Source organism: Nelumbo nucifera, chromosome 1, assembly GCF_055504915.1.
Source record: "Nelumbo nucifera cultivar China Antique chromosome 1, China Antique-T2T, whole genome shotgun sequence".
NCBI lineage: Eukaryota > Viridiplantae > Streptophyta > Magnoliopsida > Proteales > Nelumbonaceae > Nelumbo > Nelumbo nucifera.
In genome coordinates, this window is record NC_142649.1 from 87544579 (window position 1) to 87556724 (window position 12146).

The window sequence follows — 12146 nt, forward strand, 5'->3', positions numbered from 1 at the left end:
GTGAGGTGAAACTCAGATCTATTTATCCTCTTTAGGTGGATGTTCAAACTAAGTGAATGGGTCCATTTTTCATCATATGACGTAGGTCTAAACTCTGGATCAAGTGCTTCACATATTTTGGTAAGCATCCACATCTTTTACAATGGGATTAGGATGTAAACTTGTCCAAAATGGAAATTCTATTGCTACATTTTGTGAAATCCTTTTCAAAATCGAAAAATATCTTTTCTGAGGTCCCATGTTTTATGTTCTTTAATTTCAAGAATGCAAAAAATATCATTTGTAGTATTCCTTTTTTGAACACCTTGAAACATCATATTGGAAGGCAAGATAGTGGTGTGACTCTGTGAGGTGTTTAGTCAAGGGTATTATGGTCTATGAGTGTTATTTTTTCTAATGGAGGGTACTATCGTTAAATTATATAGATTAGTATAAATTCTAATAGAAAAGGGACCACACCCTAATCTTGCTTTCCTCTCTAATTTTTTCTTGTCTTTTTTATCAATAAGAGTCAAGTTTTATTAATATAAAGAAATGAACTGCATATATGTACAAGTTCTCATTTTAGAGATAAGGAGTCTTATCTCTAACCTTTGAGCTTCCTTTTAATTTTCTTACAACTGTTCCAAATATTTGTTCCCTCTCCAGTCTCTACCCCTTGCTATGCTAAAGCATCCCCCAGGCTATTGGCTACCCTTGGAATCCAAAGAAACCTCACCTCCATATGTCTAGTCAGCCACCTGAGTGACGGGATCTGCTCCTCACATAGGGGCACCTCACAGACACATCCACCGTGCATTGGGAACATCTCCTGTGAATAGTAACTTACAAGTACGGGAGATGTTCCCAATGCATGGTAGAATGTGCGTGTGAGGTCGGTGTGAAGAGCCCTGTGTGGGGAACAGATCCGGTCTTGCCACCTGAACTTTTTAATTTCATTACTATAACACCACAAAGCAGCCTACTTTGTTTGCATCTAACATACCACCAATAGCCCTCTGCCCTCCTATTAGAGCTAACTTCAGCCCTTAGGGAAGAAACTAATGTAGTTTGCTAGAACTTTTAATTTCGTGGATAGAAACCTCCAAAATCTCACTGTAATCTCAAGTTGTACTCTAATTTCTTCTCCCAACATCCCAAGAATAAGGCTTCTCTATTCTACACTGGTTCAATCCTAAAGGAAAATGCACACATGCACACACACTCACACACATATATAATATGTAAGCATATTTGGTACATTAAATCAAAGTTTTAAAGCACAAAGGTAAGGGTGAGGCTGTTGAATCTGGAGAGGCAAGGCATTTTACTGCAAGCCTCAAACAAATTTCAAAAAATTATAAATATAGTAGAAAGCCTTATGTGCTGATTCGGCCAAGCTTCTTGTGAAAGGAAGAGGAGAAAGTTGGGGGGGTTTTAGCAATAGACAGAGGAAAGGGAAGAAAAGGAGAAGGTCGACTAGGATAGTGATTCATAACCCTAGCTGCCAGCCCCTCATTCTATTTATAATTAACTTAAATATGGGATATTACAAAGATGCCCCTAATAGGGCAACAACTCAAACTAAGTACTTACAATTCTTTTAAAAATAAAAGACTAATGGGCCCAAGGCCCAACAACTTCTTAATTTAAAAGAAAACAAACTAAACATAAATTGGCCCACTCAACACTCCCCCTCAAGTTGGGAATAGATGTCACACATTCCCAACTTGCATAGATCATGTTCCAGCTTATTCTTCGCAACACCTTTTGTGAGAACATCAACAAGCTGCAGATCAGAAGAAATGTATGGAAGACAAACTTCTCCAGAAGTTACCCTTTCTCTGATAAAATGTCTATCTACTTCAATGTGCTTAGTTCGGTCGTGTTGGACTGGATTATGGGCAATATTGATTGCTGCCTGGTTATCGCAGTATAGCATCATAGGTTCTTTTGCCTGTACACCGATTTCTTTTAACAGAGAACGGATCTAGAGAAGTTCTGAAACTCCATGTGCCATGGCCCTATATTCCACTTCTTCACTTGATCTTGCCACAACTATTTGTTTTTTACTCTTCCATCAGACTAGGTTACCCCCAACTAGGGTGCACACTCCTGAAGTTGATCTTCTGCCATCAAGGCATCCTGCCCAATCTGCGTCTGTATAGGTCTCTAGCTTCAGTTGTCCATGATCAGTAAACAATATGCCTCTGCCTGGATGTCCCTTCAAATATGCAAGGATCCTATCAACTGCCTTCCAGTGCTGATCTCATGGAGCATGCATGTATTGATTCACTACACTTACTGCATAGGAGATGTCCGGTCTTGTCATACACAAGTATAGTAGCCGATCCACAAGTCTTTGGTATCTCCCAAGGTCCTTCACTGGTTCACCTTTTGATGCACTGATTCTATGGTTCTGATCAATGGGGGTGCTAGCTGCCTTTGTTCCAAGCTTCCCTGTCTCTTGGAGAAGGTCCAAGACATACTTCCTTTGAGAGATAAAAATTCCATGTTTCGATCTTGCAACTTCGATACCTAAGAAGTATCTTAGTTCTCCAAGATCCTTAATCTCAAATTCCTTATGCAGGTTCCTCTTTAGACTATCAATCTCACTCAAATCATTCCTAGTGACAACAATGTCGTCCACATAAACAATTAGGATTGACACCAAAGATCCCCTACGCTTCACAAACAAGGTGTGATTAGATTGAGTTTGAGTGTAGCCAAAAACAATCAGGGCCTTTCTGAATCTGTCAAACCATGCTCTGGAAGATTGTTTCAAGCCATATAGTGACTTCTTCAGCTTGCATACCTTTCCCTTTTCAGCATTATCATAAAAGCCAGCTGGAAGATTCATATGCACCTCTTCTTGCAGATCCCCATTTAGGAAAGCATTCTTTACATCCAGTTGAAACAAGGGCCAAGAGTATGAGGCAGCAAGAGAAAGGAGTATCCGAACAAAGGTCATCTTTGCAACTGGCGCAAATGTCTCTAGATAATCAATGCCATAGGTCTGTGTGTACCCTTTTGCAACAAGTCTTGCCTTGTACCTCTCTATACTTCCATCTGCCTTATACTTTACTGTGTAAACCCATCTTCATCCAACTGTCTCCTTGCCTTCTGGTAGGTCCACAATCTCCCATGTCTGATTCTTAATCAAAGCCTCCATCTCTTCCTGCATAGTTGTTTTCCACTCAGGTTTGGAGAGAGCCTCACTAACACCCTTGGGTATAGACACTGAATCAAGAGAAGAGAGAAAAGCACAATAGGAAGGGATCGATAGGAAGATCAAGGTTATCTGTAATAGGGAGATCGGTAGAAGTGAGATACAATGAGCAGTGCACTTTCTTTTCCCTTTTCTAAGAGCAATAGGGAGATCAAGGTTATCTATAACAGTGTCAGTAGGATCAATGGGAACTGAAAAATAGTAGTGGGATCAAGAGGAATACCTGAATCCGTATCAGCCGAATCTGGAGTCTCCAAGGGATCGACAGGAAGTGGTGTGAGTTCTGCTGTAGTGGAATCAACCGCCTTATGGAGTCTCTGCCGTGAGTAATGCTGTGAAATGGAACGCAAAGGAGGTGGCAAGGTGGGTGACATCGGGTGGTGGTCAAGCATAGGAGTAGACATAGGAACTGGAACTAGGAGAGGGATAGACTGCTGACTTACTTCCCCAAAACACTCCCCCTGAGAAGAATCCTTTGAGAAGAAGTACGTAGGTTCAAAAAAGGTAACATCCATAGTAACATACCGGTTCCCAGAGACTGGATCATAGCAGCGGTACCCTTTCTGATTCTCTACATATCCAAGGAAAACACATTTCTTTGCCTTGGGATCAAGCTTCGAACGGTAAGGGCCAAGAATATGCGCAAAGCAGACACATCCAAACACCCTTAGAGGAATATGAAACATCTCCCCCTGAGGAAAAAGAAGGCTGAATGGGGTCCTGAATCCGAGTACACGAGAGGGCACTCTGTTAATCAGATATACTGCCGTGAGAACTACATCACCCAAAAAACGAACCGGAACTGTGGCTGTGATCATCATGCTTCTTTTCGTCTCAACGATGTGTCTGTTCTTCCTCTCTGCAACACCATTCTGCTGTGGACTATAGGAGCAACTGCTCTGATGGACAACGCCATACTCCAACAGATATGAGGCAAGATGTCTCTCAAAATATTCCCTAGCATTGTCAGATCTGAACATCTTTATTCTTGTCCCAAACTGTGTTAGTACCATCTGGTGGAATTGCCTCACTAAGGATGGTACTTCATCGCGTGATTTCATCAGGTAAATCCAGGAATATCGAGAGAAATCATCCACAAACAGGAGAAAATAGCAATAGCCGCCCATAGAGGGAACATGATAAGGGCCCCACACATCCAAATGAATAACATCAAAGGGAGAAGAACATCTTTTATTACTAGGTTTAAAAGAGTGTCTACAATGCTTTCCAAGTTCACAACTCTCACACTTCAAACTTGACAGACTCACAGACTCAAACAGTTTTGGAAACAAACAACTCAAAGAAGAAAAGGATAAATGACCCAGACGGTTGTGCCAAAGCATAATCTGACCCACAGATTTTGACTCACTGATGGCTTTGGTGAAGAGGAAGAGCATCCAAGAGATAGATTCCATTCACTTCACGACCACTCCCAATCGTCCTCTTCGAATCTAGATCCTACAAAATACAGCATCCAGGAGAAAAAATTACTGAGCAGTTCAAATTCTTAGTCAAACTACTAACAGATAACAAATTAGTGCTCAATCTAGGAACATGGAGGACAGAGGGTAAGCAAATAGAATCATTAATCTTGACAGATCCCTTCCCAGCAATAGGAACATGGGATCCATCAGCTGTGGAGACCCTATCTCTGCCAGAACAGAGCTGATAAGAGGAGAAAATAGTGGAGCAATGGGTCATATGCTTTGAGGCTCCAGAGTCTATAATCCAAGGAGATCTCTCCTTACCTGAAGCAGAGACATAGTTTGCAGTGACATGTGAACTACCTGTGTGGGCAAAGGAGGTAGAGTGAGCTCCACCTGTGCTATCTGTACCTTGTTGTCCGCTTACGACTGAACTGGAACTAGCTGTATCCCTCTGATTCAGAAGTAACCCAAACCTCTCAAGCTCGGCCCTTACTGCAGCAGCTATAACGGACTCCAAAGCAGCTGTAGTAGGGGGGGCGGAGTATCACCAGTAACTGCCATGTGCGCATTTCCTTTCTTATTCTTCAGTCTGGTCGACGCAAGATGTGGGTGAAGCTTCCAACAAGTGTCTCTTGTATGCTTAGGCTTCTTATAGTAGTTACAGACCAAGTTCCTTTTGTCTTCTTTTTTGTTTTCATTGCCATTTTGTTTAGATTTCACAGCACTTACCATAACAGACTGATCAGAACTAAGATTTTTCATCATTACATCCCTCCTGCACTCCTCTCCTGACACAAAGGCATATGCTTGGGAGAGAATGACACTGTCCCTAGAAAGATGCTGTCGTGCAATGTCATACTCAGGGTTAAGGCCAGCAAGGAATTCAAACACCCTATACTTCTCTAAATGTCTTTGATGGGTAGCGGCATCCTTGGTGGTTTCCCAAGCAAAGGTCTCTAGATGATCGATCTCTTGCCACAGGGTCTTAAGGACTGAAAAATAGGCTGCAACAGATCTATCTCCTTGCCTTGTGGCAATAATTTGATTTCTCAGTTGATAAGCCCTAGCAACATTCTCCCTTTGTGAATAGGTTTCTGCAACCCCATCCCATATCTCCTTAGTAGTGTTTGCCCATAAAAAAGTTTTACTTATATGTGGCAACATAGAATTACACAATCATGTCGTTACCATATAATTTTCCTGCACTCACCGGGAGTTGACAGTTTCGGGTTTCACCTCTTCACTAGTAATATACCCCAATTTTCCACGAGCCTCAATGGCCATCTTTGCAGAGTAGTTTGTACCATCCAACCTAACTGTAGTAATGGTCCCAGCTCCGAAGGGGTTTCCAGCACCTCCTCTCACTGGTCCCATTTCATTCCCGGGCTTATATTCAACTCTGTGTCCCTCCATGTGTCTCAAAAGAGGTACAGAAAACAACCAAAAAATGCAGCAAGAACAAATAGAATACCTTCTGGAACCAACGACACTCCTTTGGTGTCCTGGACTTTCTTCCCATGAAAGATTCCTTTTCTATGGGATGGGAGAAGAGAGAGAAAAAGCAACCGCCCTCTCTAAAAGCCTCCAAACCACATGGAACTTGAATCGCCCCTTACAAAAAACCTAGAGGAACCCTAAAAAATTAGGGCGCCACTACCTAGGTCAAAATTGAAGAGTCCAACAAAATCAGGACTCTTCCCCTTTCTCCAGTTTTTCCTGATTCTGATGAGAAACCCTAGACCAGCTACAGGGCATACAGATCCATCAAGAAAATCCAAAAACTGGGCTTACCTGAGAGCTTCAATCAGCCTCTTAAATCTCCATGCAGTTGGCCGATCTAGGGCTGCAGGAGTGAATCTCTTCAAGAACCTTCAACCTGCTCTGATACCAAGTAGAAAGCCTTATGTGCTGATTCGGCCAAGCTTCTTGTGAAAGGAAGAGGAGAAAGTTGGGGGTTTCAGCAATAGACAGAGGAAAGGGAAGAAAAGGAGAAGAAGGTCGACTAGGATAGTTATTCATAACCCTAGCCGCCAGCCCCTCATTCTATTTATAATTAACTTAAATATGGGATATTACAAAGATGCCCCTAGTAGGGCGGCAACTCAAACTAAGAACTTACAATTCTTTTAAAAATAAAAGACTAATGGGCCCAAGGCCCAACAACTTCTTAATTTAAAAGAAAACAAACTAAACATAAATCGGCCCACTCAACAAATATAACCTATCAACAATAAAAGACAAAAATGAAAATTCATCAAAGTTTCTAATGTTCTGTAATTTAGATAGTATACTGGTTCTCTAACAAATATCAGTCACAGATTTGAGTCCAAAGATTGTTGATCAAATTTTACAATGCACTATAAGAAGGTAAGGCCACTGCCCCATGTTGTTCTGGCTCTCCAGGGTCACAGACCTAGCCTTTGGCATTTTTCGCACAAAGTTGCTGCTTTCTGACTTGAACTCATGCTCTAATGCTTGTCAGTCTGAGATGTTACCATTTCATTATGCAATGGCCCCTAAGTGCAGTATAAGAAGATGATAAGGGTAAATAATTTCTAGAGGAAGAGAAGTTACTTACCCTGAAAATATAATACCATCCATTCTGAAGAATATACTAATATGACTTACTTTTGTCATCTCATAGTTAATCCATAAAGTTTATAGAGGGAGGAGGTCATTCATCCTCATAAAACATAGGCACAAAATTCCCCATTCATCCAATTTATCAAATATCAAGATCATTCTTTTAGTTTTAGTAATGGGTGCACATTCAGCCATGTCATCAAGACTGTTCCTTTTAGTTCCAATAGTGACTGACAACTTGATATAACAATGGATGGTTGAAACATGCCAAGCAACAAAACATTTTTTACAAACTGTATCATATCTTATTTGGCTTGGTTTCTAACCAATTAATGTAAATAATAAGCTCTCTGTGTCTCTCTATTTTTTATTGGACCATTTGTTAATCTTGTATTGTAGGCATATATAGTTAAGAGTGAATATATATATATATATATATATATATCTGTCCCATCTAATTTTCTTTTTTTCTCTACTGTTTTCATTATATGGACAAGCAAGGTGAGAGAGGCAACTGGCTGTCATTGTATCATGTTATTTCATTTGAGATATCTATCCTAATCGAGTCTATTGAAAGAAAAAGGAAATTATTCCCTGCTCATTTCTTCTTCATCTTTGTTCTTACTTTTTGGTTACTCCATCACCGTGTGTTCAAATATTGAGCTCAACAGAAGTAGTCTTGGCAACAGGATTGTCTATATCAGAAACCATAATCCTCTTAGGCTTCTGTCCATAGAAATCACTCATGGCTACTCAGTTCTTTGTATAATCTTGCATCTTTTCTGGTAAGTGGGCTTTCAACAATTCTCACTTGCCAGTATTTTCATTTCTTTAAATTAGTTGTCTTTCGTATAATCTTGCCCTTTGTTTTGTTCTTTCAATGTTTTGGTACAAAAAGAAGAAAAGGGTTGAGTTTGCAGAAAATGTAGTTGATTCAATTGGAAAGGGATAGGATCTTCTAAGGAAAAAAAGCAAGAAACTTTGTAGGTTAAGTTGAGCTTATAGATCTGAGAGCCTCAGTCTCCAAGGAATGTTTGCAAGTCTCATGACTTCATACAATGGAATTCATGCGGATCATGTGATGACCTGCTCCTATTGATTCCTGTAAATTCTTGGGATTAGGTAATAACAAATATCATTTTTGTTTCTCAGATATGAGAAAAGAAAGAAAGAAAAAGAATGCCGGTCTCATTGTCTTCACCTCCAAGTTCTCTTCTGTACCCCCAAGTATTTCTAGTATTGCCTTTCGCCCCAGAAAAAAACCAGATTATACAGATTGACAGTTGATATTTTTGTAAGGGCAACAACTGAAGTTTATGCCTCTCTATATTAAGGCAGAAGGCATAAGGCATATGTGTTATGTTTGAGCCTTGAATCCGTAGCCCACCACAAATGCCCCCGCGGCGGTATGGACCCGATCCATATTTATTTTATAGGTCCGATCCGAATAAGAAGAGTTATGTATTTTTGGGGGTTTTCTCTCTTGTATATAGAGCCTTAGTCTTGTGAGAGACGAGGGGGACGTTGGGTGTATTTGGGGCTTAGGGTTTTCTGTGAGGGCACAACTCTGTATTTCTTCTCCATTACCAACTTCATAGTGGATTTCTGTTCCTCCTTCGCCCGTGGACTTAGGCTATAAGCCGAACCACGTAAATCTGTGTGTGTTCTCTGTGCTTGTTTCTCTTTATCTCTGTTTTACTTTCTTTTTGATTGCCATTCAAATCTGTTTTCTTGGGTTTTTCCGCAACAATATGCCTCATGCTATTTGAGTCATAAGCCTTGTAAAAACACCATGAGGTCATTGAGGCAATGTGATTTGGCCCCACCTTGCCTTGAGGCATATGCCTCTCCACCTCACCTCTTCACCCTTTAAAATCATGCATGAAATAATTAACATACCCCCTATAAAACTGCATGGAATTGTACAGACAGATGTAGCCCTTGGTATTGGTGATTCTGGTAAGGTAACTTCCTGCAGAAGATGAAACATCCAATGCAACAGTGCCAAAAACACTTGTATAATTTGTTTCTACTAGATTATCATCCGATTACACCTTTTGCAAAAGTGTTTTTTTTTCTATAATTATTTAAGTACAGGAGTTGAGTTAATAGCTTTCTATTTGTGTCTGGGCTAGGTAATATGTGACTTCATATCAATTTTGTAAGTTATGAGAGGAAATAAAAACTCTCTGGCCTATTCCATGATATGATCAACTTTATTGTTATTGAGAGAACAACAAAAGATACGCTTGTTGAGCTTAAGTTGTTAGTAAATGCATTACACAAGTTTCATGTATTTTAGACAAATTAGTCTTTTCATTGTTGTGCTTATATGCCACTAATTGTGGTACTATTTTTGTTATGATTAGAGATTACCTAGTAATATAAAAGGGCGGTCAGTTAATGTATTCTGTAATTCTTATGAAATGTTATATAACCTTTTCTTTCTAATTCTCATCTATCAGTGATTCCATTTGCTGGTATTTCTAAATTAATAGTTTTGTCACTTCATACTAGGTTTTTGACCGGAGGACAAAGAGGCTAGTGGAAGAACTAATTGATGGAAAGATTGTTTTATCAATGAGAGCCATATATCAGTCAAAAGTAGGGCTTGGCCTTATTGACAAAGGTACAAATAATTCCATGATTTTTCTTTTTATTTTGTAAAGATAAAAATTATTTAGTAGTAGTTAGGGGTGAGGAAATGGGTAGGTTCTACCTGGAACCAAATAGAGCCAAAGCTCAAACTAGCCTTGAACCGACCCTACCCAATCAATTACTTGGTAGGGTTTGATTCCAAATTCTTGGAACCGACCCCCACCCCTGCCAGTTCCAAGGTCGAGGGGTTTACCCTACCCGGACTAGCTTGGATAACCGGCCTTGCAGCCAAACTTGCCTTGAAATAAATCCCAAAATACTTTGAGGATGTTTGGATTTAAACCCAAGCACTCGTGGTTACAAAGACCATGGTCTCACTTGACCATTGAGTCACTTAAGTGGTTTGATCATTTTTTCTTCAATTTAATATTTGAATGTGTATAGTAAGTAATGTAAAAGGTAATATTTGCAAAATTTAAATTATAATGATAAGTTTTGATCTTTAATTTTTTTTATAATTAAATTTTGAACTATATATTAATATATTATGATAATCTATAAATTAAATTACTCGTTTAATTTATTTGATAGTTAACTGGGAATCATTTCATTAATACAGACAAATGTCCAATGAGGAATAAAAGGGGTAAGGTTACCCCAAAGAGTACAAAAATTATAGATGATCCCGGTACTAGGGGTGTTCATTATACAGTTCAAACTACAAAGCGGTTTGGTTTGGTTTGAGAATTTTCTAAATTGCGGTTTGCGGTTTCGGTTTGGTTTATTGAATTTTATAAACTGAACCAAACCGTAAACCGTAAACCGAAATTTTATATACATATATATAATACGAATATATGATATATAAACATTATATATAATATATCTAAATGGAATGCAATATATAATGAACTCTTTATTTTATAATAAAATAATAAATAAAAGTTTTAAGTTTTAATTTTTAGGGGAGTTATTTGGGCCTTCTAATTGGGTTAAGCCCAAAAGAACCATAGAATGGTCCAAAGTCCCCAAACCGTATTAGAAACTGCACCAAACCGTAATAAAACGGTTTGGTTTGGTTTGGTTTCCATACCAAAACGGTTTGGTTCGGTTTAGAAATTTCTCAAACCGTAATTTACTGGTTTGGTCTGAGATCTTCTGCAAACCACACCAAATCGAACCGTGAACACCCCTACCCGGTACAGTTGTTCCCTATCAATCCCTTGACTAGCTAGAGAATCTGCTAGCACATTTGCGTCCCTTGGAACCCATTGAAAAGTTACAGTCATTCCCCTTAATAACCATTTGATTTTCTTAACCCTTCTCAGTAGATCTAAGTTGCCTTCTTTACATCCTTTAGTCAGCTAACCACCACTTGAGAGTTTCCTTCAACAACCAACCTTTCTAGATTTAACTCTTTTGCTATTTGACCCCAACACAGGATAGCAAGCAGTTCAGCTCTAGTGGAATTTCCTAGGCCAATAGGACCCAAGAAGATGGCTAATATATTCCCTTTATCCCTAAAGAGACCCCTCAATGCCTGAAGGGCCTGGGTTACCGAGGTTGCTCCCATCAAAATTAAGTTCTATAAAAAAATTACTCAATTTAATCAATAAAGTTGATATTAGTTTTGAACTGTTATTATTATTGTTATTATTATAATTGAAAATCAAGTTTTTAAAGAACATGCTCCATTTTTATTGGTGGGGGGGGGGGGGGGGGTAAAGAACAGGATCCAAGGGCAAACCTTGGAATCACCTAGGTGAGAACTAATCTTGGAACTTCCCCCTGTAGGTAGGTTCGAGGTTCTGCCTTGGAACTAAACCGACCCATGCTTACCCCTAGTAGTAGTTGTTGATTGTATCATAAGAAATAGACTGCATTAATGATAGTCATCCTAATTAAAAGGATTTCTTTTCTTATTGACTAAAAAATCTTGTTGTTCTAGTTGCTAAAAGTATTTTCATATGATACTGTAGAGAAGATGGGCCGAATGGCCCATATCCCACAACTTATGTTTTAATTTGATGTTTATGTTTTGTTCTGTTAATGGGCCTTTTCTTTATGGGCTTATTAACGTTAGTTTATGTTTATGTTTAATTAGCTTGCCTTCCAACTAAGGGCTTACTTGTAAATTCTAATAGTTAGTGATTAATCTCTAATGAAAAGGATTAGGGAAAAGAGGAGCTGAACGAACAACTCTTCTCTTTAACCCTTTCTTCTCAATCTTTCTCTTCTCTTCTCTTCTTGTTGTCTTCTTCTGTTCTCCCTTCTTTTAATCAGTTTTCTTAATTCTTTTGGGACTGTTTTTCATCTTGGTATCAGAGTAG

General features: G+C 39.1%; 1 protein-coding gene across 4 annotated transcripts in view; it reads left to right on the plus strand.

Moving 5' to 3' along the window:
* The window catches only part of LOC104599579 (phosphatidylserine decarboxylase proenzyme 2-like), an 88565-nt gene that overhangs the window by 35971 nt on the left and 40448 nt on the right, over positions 1-12146 (plus strand). For all 4 annotated transcript variants that reach the window (XM_088887763.1, XM_088887774.1, XM_010262184.3 and 1 more), the window contains 2 exons: positions 36-120; positions 9736-9847. In XM_088887763.1, coding sequence (XP_088743889.1) covers positions 36-120; positions 9736-9847 — 197 coding nt within the window. The remainder of the gene's footprint in view (positions 1-35; positions 121-9735; positions 9848-12146) is intronic.